Below are 19,793 nucleotides of genomic sequence, written 5' to 3'. Positions count from 1 at the left end.
ACAGTCCATTTGCTCGGCGGGAAACTAAACTTAATGCATGCTATGCTGCTAACGACGTTGGGTTGCCAAGTTTTGCAAACGCCCTCGTTGTTGTTGTTGTTGTTTGCTACCTTATTTATGTGCTTTTGCTCTTCCCGAAATGCGGCCAATAATGATGGTGACTGCCATGATGATGCCAATGAAAGTGGTCGCTGTTCTGCTGCCATGGGTTGAGTGTAACGGAAAGCTGATATTTTTCTATTCCGTGCCATTTCCTTTCGTTTTGAGAAAGTGGATTTTCTTTGTGGATAATCCGGGGGATCCTAAGTTTATTTGACAGGTAGTTGTGGGCAATAGTTGAGCGCGGTTTAAGGAAAGTAATAGAAATATAAAAGAAGTTAAATATTACTAAGAAAAAAAAAAAAAAATAGAGCCAACAAATAAAAGCAAAATGTTGCCGCAATTATCGAAGTAACGATGGGTAAATTGGAATCATTCAGTTTTATGTATTGTGCCACAATACTGTCCTCCGATTAGATTGGAGTTCTGGCTAAAAGGACTTACGGGGAAAAACAAATAGGTCGAGGAAAACGAAACAAGCTCTGGTATGAGACGATGCCCCTATTGTCACAATGGTTTCCGTTTGACGTCGCAAGGATGAAATCTATTCCCAGCAGCCTGTTGCCATTTCGGTTGCGATGGTAACCGGAGGAGGGTTTAGTTTCGCCTCGTTCCACCCCGGAAGCCGCGTCCGGAAGTGGACGTTGTTTGCTGTGGATGATGTTTTCCTTCTCTTCAGTCGTTATAATTATTTTCGGTGCCCCTTCTCGCTTTTCCAAGGGTCCTTCTGGCAAACCGCAATGATCGGGGCTCGGTGGTTTCCCTCCCCCCTCCTTACCGAACGCGGTGGGAGAGCTTTTTCTTCCCTCCCGTGTTTGTCTGTGGTATGGTTTTGTGGCTTTCCTTCCATTTATGGTGGTACGATGAAAAACGTCCGTTCCCATTTGGCCCTGCACAAAGTCCCGTCACAAGTTGGTGAGGCGGTTGCGCGTCTTTTTTAGTCAAAGCAGAGGGGCTACTGCGCTACCGGATGTTACCTGAATCCGGTGCAATCGAGAACCGTCGAATGTGAGAAGGTGATTACAAAAATTACGACCGTAACGAAAGTGAAAATTGCTGGTTCCTTGTTTTCTTTGCCTTTCCATTGTTTCGTTTATTTGTAACACTCACTTCCTCGTAGCGCGGAGAGTTCAGCCAGGGGTCGGGGGCGAAACCTTTCCAAAGGTCCACAGGTTGCGAGAGGTGTAGTCGTTAAAAATGCTCGTTTCATGGGGATTACGGAAAAGCAACACTTCTTTTCAACATAACGCTTGCTCGCTTGCTTCCTGTTTCAGGGGAAGGAAAAAATGTTTGTTGCCAGCGGACGGCAAGCAATGATGGCGAGGAGTGCAATAAAACTCACCTGCTACCAGTGCGCTCGTTGGCGTGGGGCCGATTGAGTTATATGCGTCCTGCCAAAGAAGTCGACGACGCGATGGAATGGAGCAACGCGTGTGGGGGTTTATTGAATTATTATTTCACCACCAGCAGGTTCAGCAATTTGTGCAAGTGTTAATGCTACCATCATTTAGTGAGCGAGCGCTGTGTTTATTATTCTGCACGAGCTTAATGGTGAAGTCTTGTAAACTTTGACTTCTTGAGCAAATTGGACAGGGTTTCTCTTACGCCAGCTTCCTTGGTGGTTTAAAGTATTCGAAAAGTTCATTTCTTTGTTGATAAAATTACATTTATCTGACCTTCATGCTTGGTCCAATGTTTTTGAAATCAGAGTAGGCAGAGTAGGTCAGAGTAGGTCACGAGGAAATTGCATTTTATGTTATCATGACCCTATTATGGTTATCCCTCAAGGTGCTTTGGGTGAGAATTTCTAATAAAGAAAGCTGTCAGAATGCGACCGAATCAATTTCGTCGTTGTCACCTGTGCCCTAAGCTCGCCATATTGGTCGCCCTAATGAGTTGTGTCTTGCGAATCAAACTCTGCTGATCTGCGTCTTTCGTTTTTTCAAGCAGACGCGGACTCGGTGCGCATCACACGCCTGTCAGTGCCACGGGTGTATGTGCTGGATAATTACCATCGCCACCGGCATCAGCATCAGTATCAGCACCAGCACCAGAACCAGTTGGTGGCGCCGAGCCAGCGGCGGACGCTCGACGATCCGGAGCTGTTGTTCGACCGCGAGCCGGATACGCTGGAAGCGCTGCGTGGCCTCGATCCGGCCGAGCATCTCGTGCTGGACTGCGAGTACGCCATCGAACCGCACGAGCAGGGCTTCGTGCTGAAGTGGCTGCACAACGACGTGCCCGTCTACCAGTGGATCCCGCCCCATCGCAGCCCGTCCAGCCTGCAAACGCGACTGCGGGACCACGTCAATCGGACGTACACGGTCAACGGTGAGCCGATGCACAAACACCGGGCGCTGGCGTTGATGCACCCCTGCCAGGAGCTGGCCGGCAAGTACACCTGCTACGTGCAGACGTACACCTCCATCGACCGGCAGTCGGCCGACCTTTTTATCATCGGTAAGCGATGCCTTCCAGCCGCTACGGCCATGCATTCCAACCAACTCAACCACCATTCGAATGTTTTTCGCAGTGCCCGAGTCTAGCATGACGCTAAAGTACCACCGAAACCCCAGCAACCTGGTGACGGTGGTGTGCAGCGCGTACGGCATCTTCCCGGCGCCCGAGCTGTCCCTGTGGGTCAACGACTACAAGCAGAACTCGACCTCGAATGAGTTCCCGGCGGCCGAGGGGCTTTTCGACAGCTCCGTCAGCGTGCAGCTGGTCCTGTACGAGACCCTCGGGCCGGACGATGTGATCAAGTGTACGCTGGAAGTCCCCGGCACCGACTACCGGCGGACGAAAGAGACAGTGTTCGTAGGTTCGTACCGCGCCGTACCCTTCCAACCTGGGAAAAAGCCCATTTATAACCCATTCCTTTCGATGTAGCCTTCGATAGCAGACCGTTCGGCGATTCCAACTCTATTCTGGATCCGTTTGGGTCGGTGCCCGCCTCCAGCACGAGCATCAGCCGGGATACCCCTCCGTCGAGCGCGGCCCAGTTGATCCCCGGTTCCCGTGCGGAGCCAAAAACAACCACATCCACATCCGAGCCGCACACGATGACACCGAGCGAGGGGACGAGCAGTACGAGAGCGACCACCGTTGGTCCTCGGCCAGCTTCAACCGCCAAGGAACAATTGCACAGGCCACAGGAAATTCAGATCAAGGAATTTTCCAACGAGAACCTGATCTACAACAGTGCGGGCGCGCGGTTAGGTAAGTTGTGCATCACCCAGTAAAAACACATTATTACCCCTCGAAGCTCAAAACACCATCGACACAGCGGACTTGATGCATCAGTTCCCTTCGAGACTTTGTAGCCCACAGATGAATTATTGAATCTCGCCAGCGGCAGCGAGGGCGGGATAAAAAGTAGAACACGACATTCTTCACTCAATTTGTGACAGTCGAACCGGCAACGCCGGAGTCCCCTGTCAACCGTAAAGTTTATTACCTCCAAGGAATCGATGCCCTGTGACGGTTTCTAGCCTCCGATGGACCTCCCTCGGCGGGACAGAAGCCACTCATAATCGTTCCTAGCCGGGGAAAGGTAATTGTATACCAATCGAGCTAATTGACCTCCGCACGCGAATGCACGACCGGGCTTTCCTTGGGGAAATTTACGAAACGAGCCACGAAGGAGCCGTTTGGAAACGATGATGCAAAAGGCCGATGGGCAACCAATGATCGTAATTGATTAAATCGTGCCGTTCCCGTGACGTTTGTGTCATGCCCTCGGTCAACTGCTTGGGTGCGGTTTAAAAATGCATCATCTTCCAATGATGGAATCGTAAAAGCGTTATGTTATAAACGTTAACTTTAGGTCAATCCTGACCGATTCAATTCAAGTGTACAACTAGTTGGTTAGTTCTTCATTCTTGTGGAGCTCACCAGCACAGGCACTAGCCACAGGCTCTGCCGCTTTTAATATATCTCCATTGATCCAGCATCCCAATAAGGCCCGGAACACTTTATCAACGCTTTCATTCAAACTGACCATTGTGTAACATAATTTGTTTCCTTCACCTTCCTTGCTCCAGGCAGCCTCCGTTTTGGTAGTTCATATAGTTATATTTTCCTTCCTCGTTATTTTCATTCTTAAGCTGCTACTCCACTCGCTTTTTTCTCTTATCTTCCACCATCCTCGGCAGGACTCGTCGGAACGGGAACAGATTGGTTGCGGTTTGTGGCGTTGATGTTGCCGATGGTGCTTCTTTCCGTCCAGGCAGCGCTGGGACTACTGCCCCTAGACGGTCGAAGGCTTCGGTCGTAATCCAGCCCCGGAGAGCTAGATTGACGATTCGGGAAACGAGCCTATAGACTTATGAAAGTTGCCAAAGGGCAGGCAAACCCCAACTGTCCGGGCCTTTTTCCAACCAACCCAGCCAACGTTATTGTGTTTGAACGCGTTCGAGAATAAATCAAACCCACGACCTGCACGGATGCAGGAAGGGAAGAGCCAACACGAACCAACAAGAGGATGCCAACAGACCTCACGGTGCATGCCATACACGAACTTTACCTCCCTAGATCTATAAATATATCTCTATCTCCTGTTTCCCTTTTCTCTTCTGCTTCCTCTCAATCGTTTCACATTCATAACATTTTCGGATTCCTCGGAAAACTCACAAACGGAATACATACAATCCCTTGTATGATTAGGTAAAAAAATACCACCCTACCCTACACTTCCTTTGAATACAGGCAAATGCACAAATAATGTTGGAGATAGTTTTGTTAATGCCAAAGCCTAAACTAAACTGCGCGCCTAAAGAAGAACACGCACTGTGTACAAAAATGCAAATCGAAATCGGGCGAAGAAAAGCTGGTCAAAAAACGATCAAAAAATAGTTACTTGTATCTCCTTAGTGTACTGGCGAGCAGACTGATCTGGAATGAAAATCAAAATGGTTCACAACGACGTCGTTTTGGTAAGGCTGGGAAAAAACCACTAGGAGAAAGAAAAACCACTAGGAAAGGCAAACAAACGCTCGTAACTAGGAGAAAATACGTGTCCAGAACTAGGTAAGATAAAATTGTTCGATGCCCTGCAGTAGGAAATCATCCAAACGCCAAGGAGAGCTTTTCGAAAGCTGTTCCCCATTGCCAGCGTTTAGGATGATTGTAGATCTAGCGTGCTTCTGTTTTCCCCGAGTTGGGAATGAGCGGAAACCATAGGTAGCCATGGAGAGAAAGTATTTTGTGAGATGAGTTCAGGAAAGTAATGTACAAGGGCTGTTTTGTTTGCTTTTGTTAGAATATTGCATTTCTGTAATAATAATAAAACGAGACCGAGTGATACTGCTTCTACAATTAAAAAAGACATGAACGAAGTTAGATTGATGTACCATAGACTCTCGACACTGGTCCAAAACTATAAAACATCTTCGAAGGAGTTACGACAATATGAAGCTAGCTCGTGGCTGCAGGTTACAATTATTTTTTCATTCGTTTTTGCCGACAACCTCCTGTTTCTTTTCTGAAAATTTCCTCAAAGTTTAAAAAAAGAAGGATGTTACCAGGATTTTCATTTTAAAATTAGTTTTCGTTAAAAACTTAAGACATTAAAAACACTAATCATCAGTGTGCGATTGTCCAATATTTTCGCAAATCTTGTAAATAAGCGCACACACTTTACAGAAAGTTATGCCAAATTAAGCAAAACGCTACACGAAATGATCGCACTGAGATACATACGGACGGAAGTACATGGAGGGATTGTAAAGCAAAACCTGCGATATACGGTTCACGACGATGAAAATAATGATAATAATTACGACGATGCCGATGATGTTTACATACATAGCGAATGTGAAGTCTAAATATACCAAAAGCGGTGTTTGGGTATTCTTAAACACGAACGAAAACATGCTACGGTTTGTAAGGTAAGTTTAAGGAACGTGTGTACCGATTGAAAACAGCAATGCAAACCATTTGAGTTAATCATCTAAGCTCTATCAATATAAACATCCGGAACACGTCCTAGATAAACAAACTGCCCGTATTTCGGCGAAAGTTCGCACGAGGAAGGAAAACGCCACAAAACACTTGTAAAGGGCTAATACAAATATTGGTGTTACGTTAACCCTACCTTACGGTGAGTTTTCTCAATTTTTCTACACTGACTGATTTTTCATGGAAAAACTGACCCTTTACAGGTGGTTCTCTTCTGTGTTGCTAATCTGAAATTAAAACGTTGAACTTCTTTTCGGGAAACGGATTAACACGAAGGATGACGGTTGAAGGAAATAAGACAAACTAGAGTATTTAACAACTCGCTTATGGTATATTTCATCCTCCCGAAGAGAAGTTAAATGGAATCGTGATAATCAACCCTCGCACAAGGCGATTTGAAGATGAAACATATGGACGAATGGAGAGAAAAATGGCCCGTCGGCACAATTATACCCTTTTATAGAACTTTCTCCGACGAAAAAGCGGAAGGAAGTGTGAAACCGGCGGCTCACTTCTGCTGGTAGAAGTAATCGGTGACGCCGAGCTTATCACAGGTTAAGCGGAATAGTTTCTCACACTGTACCGAGTTCTTCCAGTGACGATGGGTTCCCGCCTCCCGGCAGTTGCTCAGGTAGCAGCCACCCCGGGTCTCCAGGTTTGGCGAGATGGCGGCGTACACGACGGTTCGCGAGCCCTCCTCGGGACTCTTGAACAGGAGCGCCCGAACCCAGGGGATGTAGTTGGTGCTGGAGTGCTCGAACAGGTCCGTATTGACGACGCCCGGGTGTAGCGAGTTCGCGAGCACCGGAAAACCCTCCTCCTCGAACACCAAGTTGATGTGCTTCGCAAACAGGACCTGGGCCAGCTTGCTCTGGTTGTACGCGTCCGCTGGGTAGTAGTTTTTCCTACCAGAAAAGAGTGACAGATTGAATGGAAAATTCCGTGGAAAACCCGTCTTTCATCGCATACTTACTCTTTGTTGATGTCATTGTAATCCATCTCGCCGATCTTGTGCACGCAGGAGGAAACGTTAACGACGCGCGATTTACACTCCGGCGTTCCGGCGGCCTTCAGCTGGGGCAGAAGGAGGTGCGTCAGCAGGAAGTGCCCGTAGTAGTTGATGGCCATGTGCGACTCGAATCCATCGTCGGTCAGCTTGAACGGGACGCTCATCACGCCGGCTGCGGAGAATCGGAAAAGTGTGATTAAATAGATGCCACTCGATTGATTTCCGGAGAATTCTTACCATTATTGATGAGCAGATGGATCTTGTCAAACTTGGCCGCAATCTTGCCGGCGAATTCGCGCACCGACTTCATGTTGCCGATGTCGAGCTGCTCGTAGTGCAGTTTGCAGCTGGAAAGTGGAATCTTGGCGTGCTCCAGGTACTTTTCGACCGCCTTCCGCGAATCGATCGGATTGCGGACTCCTGCGGGACGTTTCGAAACAGAAAGTAGAATGGGTACTTCTAAGAAGACAGCGCTCGACGGAAACGTTCAACTTACCGAGAATGACTTCGATTTCGCACTCGACCAGCTTCTTAACGATTCGAAGCCCGATGCCCCGGTTTCCGCCGGTGATGAGAGCGATCTTTCCCGGCTGTTTGTAGAGCTCTGCAAATGATTCGGCAGGTAAACAAAGTACACAATGTTAAAGTGAGAAACAATCAAAGTGAGCTCTGGTGAACGAAATTAAGCGAAAACAAAATAACCGAAACATATGGTTCCCGATTGATTGAACGGAGGAGGAGGATTTATGCGTCGCCCTATTTTATCGCGACAGGAACGGCAGTAGCAGCTGTTGCTGCTGATTAAAAACCGGCGCCTCCATCGCTTCCCCGGTGGCATGTTTCCCGCCCCCGGCCGTGGTTGCCAAAAACAGAACCACAAAAAAACACACACACAGAGAAAGTGGCAGCTGCTGCCGTCTGCGTTTATAATTGAATCGTGGGCGTTGGGCAATTGGAGAATTTATTTTTCATACAAAAGTTGAGCGCTCGATTTTTATTTTATTTCGGTAGCTCCCGGATCCCGAGCAGACAGCGACACAAATGGAAGCAAAATGGTGAAGTCCCTGCATGCGATTGGGAGAGAGTATGGAATTAAAAATAGTATTTTCACCCACAACATGGCGAACCCACGTGCAAACGAAGGGTGACAAAACATCCTGGCGAGGGATAAAAAAGGGGGGAAAAAAGGTAAGAGTGAAGAAAATTAAACCAAAAACGAAAGTGTGCAATGTGACAGACGCAAAACACATGCCAAACCCGGTGGGTGGTGGTGGTGGTGATGGTGATAGGTTTAATATTTAAAAATTTAAGATCAGTTTCCTTCAGTGCACTTTTTCCAATGCATTGAAAATTATGCCACTGGCGTTTCCGTTCGATTGGTGCATTGGGTTTCCAACATTGGTTGGCGGACTATGGACAGAGTGTAGAAAACGGATACATCCGTGTGCTAAAACTTCAAAGTGGGGATCGATTCGATGGGTTCTTTACAAAGGTAAAAAAATCGATGAAAACACAAAAAAAAAACAAAGTAAAAACGAGTTTATTTAATACCGTTAGAAAAGGCACTGTGCATTGTTTCCTCTAAAAAAAAAAAACAAGCAAATTTCACAGCTCCCACACCGAACTCGTGCACTCGATGGGTTTCGCATTGAGTGAGACTTTTTCGATTATAAACCAACAAAACCACTCTCTCCATTTTTCGGTTAAACATGGCGCCGCACGATGAATTTAAATGAAGTTTGAAACTCGAACTCAACTGAAAATGTGTAGAAAAAAGCGGCACACGATAAAAAAGATGGGCTCCACAACGGTGGCTGAAAATACCATACAACATTCTTTATGAACTACGATATAATAGTGAAAAAAATGGAAAGTGAACCCCCGATGCAATAATTACTTCAATTATTTTTCTGCGCTGCGGACTTGCCATTTGTTTTTATTAACATACTCTAGCGATACGCATGAAAATGAACGAAAAACTCGATACGGAAAACAGAGGGTGGTGAGAATGGATTTAATGATCTTTAATGAACGTTATTGAAGGTGTATATTTACGGACAGCGTATCCTCAATATTTCGGTCATTTCCTTTCTTTTACGATCAACAACAAAGTAAGGGCTTATGGTTTTTTTTCCATCCTTTCGTTTAACCCATTTGGCAACTAAAAGCAATTTGTGTACCAATTTCTGTAAAAATATTGCTAGACAACCTCCTCCTCCCCCCACTAATCTAAGTTCTAATAAAATTCTCGTTAGTCTGGCCGGTTCGAAATCGCGACCAGCGGGCGATAACGAAAAAAAGATAAAGTAATAATTTCGCCCACTCACTTTCGAGTGGGCCAAGTGCAGCAAAGTGCAATTTCCCGGCGTTCCGCTATCGGCATTCGTCGCGTTGGAAAAGGATAAGCCTAAGGGACCGAAACCGTTTCCCGCCGCGCCGTTCGGGTTGCGTACGAAAAGTATTTAAGATGGGCCCAAGGAAAGGGAAGTTCACGTTTCCGTCGTCCATGCGCCGTCCAACGACCAACGGGCGGTTCAATTTAATGTCGGAACCGTACCTCCACCCTGGCCTCGAGGCCGAAAGATATCATTCCGACAGCAGCAAAAATCGAGCCTCCGGTGGGACTGTGGCATTGTGCGAGCCAGATTATTTCATTGGTTTCCGGTTCCTGTTATTTCTCCCTCTCTCTCTCTCTCCCTCCCTCTCTTTCTCCTTGCTTCCAGTCCTGCGTGGGACATTTCATATATTTCCGTGTGCGTTTCCTTCCCGTTTCCATCCACATCCGGCGGGGTTCTGAAGGAATCGACGTTGCGGTGGTTCGGCTTCATATCCTCCGGGCTTGCGAGTTGCTCTGGGAATTGGAATGAGTGTGTATGTGTGTGTGTGTGTGTGTTTGCGGGTTGATGTGTCGGTGGGTCTTAATGAAGCGCCAGTTCACCCTTGCAGCCGAGAAAGCGCTGGAAAACGGGAGGCCGATGGGTGTCAACGAATGGAAAAGTGTCACAAAAAGTCGGAACATTTGGCAACAAGGCGACAAGGCCGACAGGCCGTCGGAAAAGTCACACTCGATGGGAAAAGGGGAAAAAAAACACTGGACACGAAATAAAGAAAATTAAAAAAAACGAGAAAATGTATAACGAACCACGAGTGAAAATTGTGCAATTAATTTTGCATTTAACAGGGCAGCACATACATGAGGGACAGCGATTGTTTAATACCGCTATCATACACTTTTTTTGCCCTATCTTTCTCTCTCTATCTTTCTCGCTCCGTCCTGGGAAAAGATTGTTCCCTCCCCCGTGGGGAGGTGAAAATTCGTGCAGCACTCGAAATGATTGTTTAATCACCGCGAATCCATGTTTTTCGCGACGTGTCGGTGGATCGTGTCGTGCCCGCGTGTTGTCGACGGAAAAGCTCCCATCGAAGAGGGCTTTGATTTACAGGACACAGAGACCCGCTGGTCTTTGTTGGAAGGCCTTTTTTTCGCCCCTTCCCTTGCCTGTCATTTCTTTTGCACGACTTGCAAATGGCAATTTATTTCCTATCGATTCGATTGGGGGGCGTCGGATGAAAAATTAAACCAATTATGATGTGCACGCAAAACCCGCAAGCGCTGATTTGCGGCATTGGTTTAAATTCCCCGTCGTCCGTAATTTGGGGTATATTTTGGATCAACTCGCTGGTGTACCGGAGGGTAAGTGCTCCCATAGTGGTGCTAGTATCAATTGGTGGTTGTAGTGTAATAAAATCCTAGCTCTACGAAGAGATAAACACAATAGCTTTATTTGTTCTAGTATGAAATGTTCTTTTATTTTCTATAGAGTGTCTTCCCACTCCGTGATAGAATAAGGCTCCAAAATTCCTTAAAAATGTATCAAGTGTGTCATGATTTCCTTAAATAAAATAATTCCTATATATTATTGCAAAGGCATTGGGCTATGAGACCAAATGCGCCACTGTTGGTATCATTATCCTATTGTCGGAAAAACTATCCTTTGAACCATTTTTTTTTCTCTCTTAACTTTCTCAAACTAACTTAAGTGATTTTACAGAATGCATGCCTCCGCATATTTATTGTTAATTTCCAATGAACCTCCCTTTCTTTGTTGGTGCAAATGCACTTCTTTTCAGTGAGTACCTTTTTTTAGAAAGAAAAATCTAAATACTCGTCGAAGAAGCGATAAAAACAAAGCGCTGTACATTTTGCATTCCAAATGAACTCCCTCCCGCGATGTCTGTTTCTATGCACTATCGTGTAATTAAATCTTGGAAGTTCTGAAGGCAGCCACGGTTCGATAGAATCTTACGGTTGTTGGGAGAAGGAAAATAAAATTCCCAGAGACCATTTCATGTAAAAAACGGAGCAGAAAATAAAAATAAAATGACCCAGTAACAACGTAAATAAACAACCCGATCGATGCAGGGGGTTTCTGGTTTGTCTAACGACTAGGGAAGTTAATGGTATTTTATTTTCCATCCTCTTTGGTGAAACTAAATACGCGTAGGAGAAACTAGATCCTGCCCTTCGGTATTTTTCCTATATTTAGAATAAAACTACTTTGGAAAAACCATCATCTAATGAATTATGAAAGAAAACAAATTGAAATCAGAGAACAAACTGCAACACCTAGCGTAAACCATTCGGCATGGTGCGCTGGAGGGAAAATCAAAGTTGAAAATTGCTAAAACACTTCACAAAGTGAATCCCCTCGGCTTATCCGGTTTCATGTAGAACGCCAGAGAACGTCGCCAATGGCAATGGCAAGCTGTTTCCCGGGTGTGTGCGTATGAGTGTTTTTTTCCTACTTTCCGCTTGACTTCACGCAGGACGTGCAGCAGTTCTGGCCGATACGTCGAAATGGCAATCCCCACGAGGGCGATTCATGGGGAAAAACCACCGATGCTAGCATTCCGCAAATTGCATTCCGATGGAAAACGTTCGTCCGAGTGTTGCCGGTTGGAAAAGATGGGGGGGGGGGGGAGGACTGGCTCCCACTTTTTTCACACCCCCTCCCCAAGCCGGAGCCTCTAGCCGGTGTGTGCGGACGTTTTTCCGCTCAATCGCACCCGGGGAAAAAGCACCGTCTCGCTTCCATGGACTTAACCTCATTTGCAAGCCCAATTTAGCCAGGACGAGACAGCCCTCCTGGCTTCATCTGGACTCGGGGTCGAGCTGGTCGGGCTTTTCCGCAGCGTTTTTGGGAGGGAGAATGATAAATCACTCCCGATTCAGCCCGACCCGATGGTTTGCGGCCGGTTCGGCTGCCTTTCATATTTCATCATGCCGATTCCTTCGGCTGGCGTGAAATGCAAATCGAACCGAAAATTGGCGAACGGGCTTGGATCAGTTTACTTGAGAATGTGCGAGGGGTAAGCGGGGGGAGTTAGCCAGCCAAACCACGAACCTCTGCCCCTGCAGTGGGAAATTGTTTTCCATAATGTTTATCTGGGCTATCGTCGGCCGATAATGGACCAAACAACCGAAGCCTCGGTTCTCCGGCTTCTGCGGAACGATCTATCCGTACGAATGATTTGCATTGATTCCACTGACCATATGTGTGCCTGCGAGTGCATGTGGATGCGTGTGTGGGTGTGTGTTTGTGATGCGGAGGTTTAGGATCCAAGCACACACGAAGCAAACAAACCATAGGGCACTTGGATGGAGAAGGTAAACATTTTAAAGAATTGTTGCATCACAATCGTTCGTTCGACCGTTCGATTGCATAATGCAGCATTTGTTTGAAGTTAAATTGTGAGTACTTTTTCACTGGAAGAAATGTGATCGATCAAGGAGAGAAAGGAACAAGACAAAATACTTTTCAAAGTAAAAGTTATGAAGCAAAGGAAATGAACGAAATTTGAAAACTTTTGCTACAATTATTTGATAAGCAGTACAGTTTTCGACAAAGAGCTATTATTTTGCTGGAGCTTAGGACACAAACAAACAATTGTCAAAGATTGTCAATTTTAGGTTACTTTGTTTAAGCATGGTAACTAATGTTTTCCCTAATCGGATTAGAACTCATGACCCTGTGAAACAACTCGAAATAGACATCTTCTGGAAAATGCCTACAAATTTAAGCGTAACGCAAATAACGTAACGTTCTAGGTAACATTAACACTTTAAGAACATGAGCCGTGGTTCCTTTTTCCACTTTGTAAATCAAGACAAACCAAAGCAAACGCGGGGACCAGCAAGATCGAACGTACGCGATGCCGATGGATGGTAATAGATGGATTGTTTGCGCATCGTCAAGTGTAAATACACACAACCACACACATACGCACACACAAAGGCAAGCGCAAATGCACAACAGGCGAAATATTATTGACCGACAGCAAACGTGAATGCTCTCAACCGGCCCTCGATCTCGTCTCCTCGTGTTCCCTCATCCCAGCGGCCTTTTCGTGCCAATCTGGAGCCATCTTCAACCCAGCACCCGGCTGTATTTGCTCGATTACGAAGGCCCACTCCCACCCGTGGTTGGTAAATAAACACCTTCCATCCGCAGGCACCTTCCAAGAACGAACCTCCCGGGAACTACGACGTCGAATTCGCTGATTTTCCCCCGCTGATTCGCCCCACCGAGCGGATGCTGGGACCATTTCCATTAGGAATGTATGCACTTTGCGCTTCAGCGAAATCTCAGCCTGACCGCTTGACGTTGGTGTGGATGGTTCCGGGATTGGTGTAATCTCTTCGTCGAAAATTCCTTACGTCAGTCACGCACGTCCATTGCCCGAGAGCGAGTTGGAAATGAACCTGCAGCACGCAAAATGCACTCCCCAAAGTGCATGAATCAGATAACGCCCCGGTGGCTTATCTTGCACGTCCAGAACCTTTCCAGGCTGGGAAGTGTTAAGTGAGGATCAGCTGCACTGTTACGTCGATAGGGCGAGCCGGTGTATGGCACTAATTAAAAAGCGGTAAAATCCCAAATGAAGCCCCCCCGGCGCCGCATCGTCTTCATTTTTTCCACGTTTGCGCCTGAAAGTTATGCAATAGGTGGTACATCAATTCAGTTTGAATATTTGAACCGTTCATTTTCCGTTAGAAGCTGTAATGATTTGAACTAATCGGTTAAACTGAGCAAGATGGACATCATAAACCAATGAGTCGGACTGAAGAAATGAGTTTGAAACGGCGGCGCGCCCGCAGCGAGCGCAGCGAGCGGACTGCGCTAGGTCTACCGAAAAAGGGAGTTTGTTATAAACTTGTGAAATAAGGGGGGCCCGTGGGCCCCCTCATACCACACCCCTAGTTTCATTGCGTAGCCGAATTTTCATAACCTCATGCAAGTAATGCATGAGGGAGTTCATGTTGTACATCCTTTTCAGTATAACTATAATCTTTAATTTAACGAGACATTCAATTCAAACGGTTCACACAACGGCATTTGTTTCACCCATTGCATACCTTTTAGGTACATCCGCTCACAAATGGTGTAGCCATGACAGCGATTTCGGCAGGGGGGGCTTCATTTGGGATTTTACCTAAAAAGCTATTAGCACTTTCCAACCCTCGATCGATGTGTTCCTTCCCGTTAAAAGCTTCCCCAAACTCGGGGGCTGATCATGAAAAGGGTTGACGAAGGGGTGACGAATGGGGTGACGATAGTCGGTATCAAATAATGGCATCGCAACCGATGGCGCCCAACAATGAACTCCGTTTTGAGGTAATTCGAGCTATTTCACGGCTCGTTCTTACTCATTCAATCCGAGCTCATCATTAAGCTCTACACTCTGACTAACGTTTGCTTCCACAATGTAATTTATGTCGACGGTGACTCCATGACCGTTCGATCAAATTACGTCAACCCCGGCGATTTACGAAAAGTGACAGACAAAAGTGGGACGTGGCGACATCATTTTAATGAGGAACGTGCCATTTGAAAACGAGATGATCAAGCAAATACTACAACTTGAATGATCTTTGATAGTTAATTTCTGATAAATTACAATCATTTATTTTATTCACTATTCTGATGATTCAATCCGACAAGTCATATACATATAACCAAGATCAATGGAAAAGAGGTCGCAGCATACCATCTAACGAGGAAAACACGGTGGGAATATTTTTGACAGTTGGTTGAAATGTTGTTTACCTCTGACGAGCAGCCAGGAGGGTGGGTAAAGGGTGGAAATTTGGTATGTTTCATCAACTGAACGGCAACTGTACCATTCGGAATATGTTGTGGAGCGGCCTGTGCGTTGAGGAAGACCATCACACTGAATTTTACCAATCATGGCGTGATTTCACACAGAAGAACAGTTTCTATCCGCGAAACCATGGGTACTCTGATCCAAAATTTCCAATTACCTATTTTGTTTAAGACATTTTAGCGAGGATCTCTCACATACTGTGAGTATGTTTGTAAACACTTTTTCAACCAACTGTCAGAACAATGGCGGAGTAGAAAATAGCTTTGACCCAACCTCTCTTTTTACTGATCTGTTTGAATCTGTTCAGTGTCAATCGAAAAAAGGGGGAAAAAAAGTTAAAGGTCGCATTGACGCATGACGGTAATGTTGGAGTACGTGAGATGGCAATTTATTTTAAGAGAAAATGCAACCACATCGAACCATCGCTTCTTGGACTTTGGTCATAATTCAATCGACGGCCCAAAACAAAAATCAAACTCTCGTCAGGGTCATGCGTGAGAGAAGTACAAAAAACATAATTCATGATCATAAGCCTACGTAATTGAGCTTGTGCAAGCTGGGGTTTGGGGCGGAACATTGAGTATAAGTTGATGCAAGTTGACCAGACGGCGAATTCGATGCAATTTCCATTCACTTTTCCCCCACCTTCAGCCTCCAATCTAGCTTGGAAACCCGAAAAAATGGTTTCGGCAGGTTTTTCTCTCCTTTTCGCTATATTCAAATACACTTCCATTACGTTAGACCTTGGCGAACAAGTTGCCACCGACGAGTTTTGGCAGAGAAACGTCTCGAAAAGGCAATTCCAGTTTAGAATCGGTTTCCGGACGTTCGATCGGGTTTGGCAAATCGGTTCCTAATTTATTCTGCAAGTGTGTTTTAGCGAACAACCCGCCGGCCGAAAACCTGTTGCCGAAAGGTGTCAGGGTTCAAAAACATACGGGTTTGGCTGAAATTCAAGAATTTGTCCGTTCCCCTACTTACCGACTTTATTCCGCGAACGCATAATGAAATCGTCCAGCAGACCCTGGAAGCCGCAGATCTGCATCCGCACCTCGCACACAAACTGGGACCAATTTTTCGGCATTTCCTTGGACGATTTCATGAAGAAGAAGATGGCCAACAGGATCCCCACGGGGATGCCAATGGCTAGCAGCAAACCCATCGCGATTTTTGTTCACTCGAGAAAAAACGGTCACTTTGAAATCGAACCAACAAGAACTTGTGGGTGTGTGTTGGTTTTTTTTCTATTGCTTGTTTGCTTTCACTTGCTTCACGCACACTATTTGTTTTATCGGTTGAAAACGTGACATCAATTTCGTTTGAATTTCTACCTGTAGGAAAGAAAACGCAGACAAATCGATGGTTACCGACGACGGATGTAGCCAACCCCGTTTTTTTAGGGTGCCCCAAATGCCAACACCCTGGCCACGTTTCGTCGTGGTGTCACTTTGGATACCGCGTTCCCGTTAGCGAACTGACCGCGATTCGTGGCAGAACTTACACGTTCTGTTTTCAACCGATTATAGGGGATGTTTGGTGAAGAATATCACTTGTTCCAAGCGTTCCTCTTGAATTCCGTTGAGAAAGAAACTGACTCTAAAACACACAATGAAAGAAAAAAACACGCAAACACAAAACCGCTGCACATGTGCGCCGGTCGGAAAGAAAAGAAAATAACGCTCGCGATCGCGCGTCACAAACCGAACCGGGAAGATGGATGTGAGTAAGAAACGAACCTCCGCGCGAACGAGCGGTTCCGCCAGCAAACAACCAGTCGAAGGCACACCAAAGGCACAACCCGTCCGTTACGGTCGAAGATTGGAGTGCGTATGCGATCGCGAGTCGCGACACCGGTCCGCGAAGCGCTTGGCTTGGCCTTCCCCCTTTCTGCCACGAAACGCTCCTCTTCTCGCACACGCGTTACGCCACTCTGGAAACGCTAGCCCTAACCCACACAGAGATAGAGTTCGATGGGCATACAAATTCGAATTTCTATTGTTGAGGTTTTTATTCAGGTTTGAGATTTTCGGAGCAGCGAAAGATCTTGTGCTTCGTAGCGACGCGTTTTCGGCGGTAGACTTCAACGTGGCTGCAAGCGACGAACGCGATCGCCGGAGCGGGGAAGCTTACGACACGATGAAATGCGAGCCACAGCAAAGATCGAGAATACTCCTAGCGGTGGTTTTTCAAGCTTGAAACTTTTGTAAAGTAGTTGTTTAACAAAGAACAGTAGAGGACTCACTGCTTGGAGGTTCAATAAAAGGAACTGAATTTATAAGGTTTTTTAACTAATCCATATTGCATGTTAACCTTGGCTTTGGCACATGCAATAGCATGAAAAGATTTACGAGACCTTGAAATAGTTCTAATCCGCTTCGAGGGTGCAATTAAATGTCTAGCTGTTAGTAATAATTGTTATCAACATGTAATGAGCATTAAATGCTCATTCGTTCGCCAACTTCAGCGGCCTCACGATAGCATCAAACTTGCTACACAGCTCGAACCCCACATAAACGTTCGTCTCGCGTCAAGAAGCAAACGAACGATCGATGACAAAGTGTTTAACGTCCTCCAGAGATGGTTCTTCGGCTCGATTGAATAGAGATGGTGGGTCTTTTTTGTTGTTCTGTTGTGCGCCTTTTCCATTCTCTCCCATCTCGGAAGGGTAACGTGCAAAACCCAAGCCCACTTCACGCCATCTGCGCAATTGAACAGTCCGTCTGGCACGTCTTCGTGCACTTGCGTGAAGGTTAAAGTCATTATCCACGGTTTTTTTTTCTGACGGTCATTTTCTTCCCCGTTCGATAGAGCGAGGGTACTTTTTTTCGGTTACATTTTCAGTCATAAATTTCATACAGGCGAAATTTCCAAACGCTCCTCCTAGTCAGCCAAAGCTGAATAATTCATCTTGCAGAGCGCGCAACGTTATTGATGTCGTCGTCGAGTCGTTTTAACATTTGTAAACCATTTTCTCAGTTTCATTTTGTGAACTTCATTTTACGCTTTCTTTACCATGGACCCCATGGGGTTGAATAAGTCAACAGTTGAAAGGTATTTCGTTGTTCGCTTATCGCCATGCGAGTTTTGGTTTGGTTGTTTTTATTCCCATCGGCCTTCTCATCGAACTACGCGTCGATCCATCGGAGGTTTCTTGGTGGAACCTGTTTTGGGGGGTAATGGAGGAGAAAAACAAAATCCGTCTGTTACATCACAATCTCGGAGGGTTGTGGAGGGTGGAGCCGCAGCCCTTAAATCAATCCACTTCGCGGTGGCCGGTTGAAAATGGAAATTGGTCGACTAATTTCTGAAGCCAGATAAGCGTAAGATAACGCGATGCTTGTTTTGTTGTGCCATCGGTCCGGATGTTTTTCGTTTGCTTTGCGTATTTTGAAGTCACATTAGGAATATTGTTCGGTTAATGTGTTACTCGTCGGTTTGTTGAAACCTATAAAAAATCGAGTCTTGATGTTATGTGAGAAGACGGTACAATGTTTATCGACATTATTTGTCCAGTCATTGTTATGGAGCGGAAATAAACGAGGCTCAGTTTGACGTCAGGTGCGTGAGAGGGAAGTGTGAAATAATTGGATTTGGAGGCAGAATTCTCGTTCTCGACCAACGACTATACAATTTCGGTTGTTTCCAACAGAGACAGGTTGAATGCTTGCAAAAAAAGCCAATTAGGCCACGAATCACAAAGCGCACGAAGACGGATGACGGTGATACATTAACGTGGGATTAAGCTAACCCATCGGTCGGTACTCCTGTGGCCATTGTTTGGTAAAGTAAAAGTAAACTAACGGTTTTTGTGCAATTCATCGGTTCCCTGGTGTTCACTGACAGCGAAATCTTATTCCTCAGCTTAATTGGGGCACACGAACGAAACGATTTGGAGTTTCAATGACCGTCATGTACATACTGCCTTGGGTGAACTACTTTCAAAGGCAGCTTAACACAAAATTAGATGAAACCCATCAGCATCGTCTTGTATCCTGCCGGAAGGATTCGACGATTGCGACAGTACCGGTGATGTTTCTAAAAGGATTATTTTCACTACTTTTCTTCACCACTGGTTAACATCACTTGCTTTGTATGTTCCTCAACTTGCTGTTTCGTGGCACAACACGGTGATTTGCAACCGGCGTTTTCCGTTCTTCGACAACAACTGAAACAGAGGACATCATGTTTTGTTTACAAAACAACATTTCATCAGCTGTTAAATGTCAAAATCGAACCGGTCGAACCGGAAATGAACCGGGAATTAGAGGTCAAACTTTCAACGAGATCTGTTCGACAGAGGTCATTAGAGCTTGCAAAGAAAGCTTGAGCAGACGGCCAAGGTTGCTGCAAATAAATAGCCGACTGACCGAGGTGTAGACACACGACTCAAGGTTGCTAGAGCCTAGCTATTTTGTAGCCCCTGAATGTATGCAATACGCTTAGCACTCTGCTTGAAATTGGAAGATTTCAGGAAATTCAGTTAAAATTGTACGACAACTGTGTTTTTTTACAGTTTCTACTTTTTTGTTGTTAAATCGTGGGTTTGCTTTTCACGTTTCGT

The 19,793-nt window shown here is 45.8% G+C and overlaps 2 protein-coding genes across 4 annotated transcripts; one reads left to right on the top strand and one right to left on the bottom strand.

Annotated features, from left to right (window-relative positions):
- The first annotated feature begins 456 nt into the window (after positions 1–456).
- On the top strand, positions 457–4,375 carry LOC131270433 (uncharacterized). The gene is made up of 5 exons (XM_058272427.1): positions 457–460; positions 2,050–2,559; positions 2,633–2,920; positions 2,989–3,318; positions 4,254–4,375. Exons 1-5 carry the CDS (start codon positions 457–459, stop codon positions 4,373–4,375), a joined length of 1,254 nt encoding a protein of 417 aa, XP_058128410.1.
- A 1,997-nt stretch (positions 4,376–6,372) lies between these two features.
- LOC131258597 (dehydrogenase/reductase SDR family member on chromosome X) lies at positions 6,373–19,422 on the bottom strand. Of its 3 annotated transcripts, none has more exons than XM_058259947.1 (6): positions 19,316–19,422; positions 16,214–16,559; positions 7,563–7,670; positions 7,304–7,486; positions 7,031–7,238; positions 6,373–6,962 (listed from the first exon to the last, which is right to left on the bottom strand). In XM_058259947.1, the coding sequence occupies exons 2-6, from the start codon at positions 16,392–16,394 to the stop codon at positions 6,566–6,568; spliced, it is 1,077 nt and encodes a 358-aa protein (XP_058115930.1). In that variant the 5' UTR covers positions 16,395–16,559; positions 19,316–19,422; the 3' UTR covers positions 6,373–6,565. The 3 variants fall into 3 exon arrangements, with proteins under 3 accessions (XP_058115930.1, XP_058115931.1, XP_058115932.1); XM_058259948.1 differs by having other exon boundaries at positions 16,214–16,563; positions 19,290–19,383; XM_058259949.1 differs by lacking the exon at positions 19,316–19,422 and adding an exon at positions 18,245–18,332 and having other exon boundaries at positions 16,214–16,563.
- Between the last annotated feature and the right edge of the window lie 371 nt (positions 19,423–19,793).

The sequence above is a fragment of the Anopheles coustani genome, chromosome 3, assembly GCF_943734705.1.
Source record: "Anopheles coustani chromosome 3, idAnoCousDA_361_x.2, whole genome shotgun sequence".
Taxonomy (NCBI): Eukaryota; Metazoa; Arthropoda; class Insecta; order Diptera; family Culicidae; genus Anopheles; species Anopheles coustani.
The sequence above is the reverse complement of the archived record's forward strand: the minus strand, read 5'-3'. Positions and strand labels throughout refer to the sequence as shown.

Bases quoted from the DNA above. Each gene is read 5' to 3' on its own strand.
- LOC131270433 (XM_058272427.1), top strand. The intron at 2,560-2,632 runs GTAAGCGATGCC...TGTTTTTCGCAG, and splicing joins GGCCGACCTTTTTATCATCG to TGCCCGAGTCTAGCATGACG. The intron at 2,921-2,988 runs GTTCGTACCGCG...CTTTCGATGTAG, and splicing joins GAAAGAGACAGTGTTCGTAG to CCTTCGATAGCAGACCGTTC.
- LOC131258597 (XM_058259947.1), bottom strand. From the start codon at position 16,394: ATGGGTTTGCTGCTAGCCATTGGCATCCCCGTGGGGATCCTGTTGGCC. The intron at 7,487-7,562 runs GTAAGTTGAACG...AACGTCCCGCAG, and splicing joins CGAAATCGAAGTCATTCTCG to GAGTCCGCAATCCGATCGAT. The intron at 6,963-7,030 runs GTAAGTATGCGA...CTTTTCTGGTAG, and splicing joins TACAATGACATCAACAAAGA to GAAAAACTACTACCCAGCGG.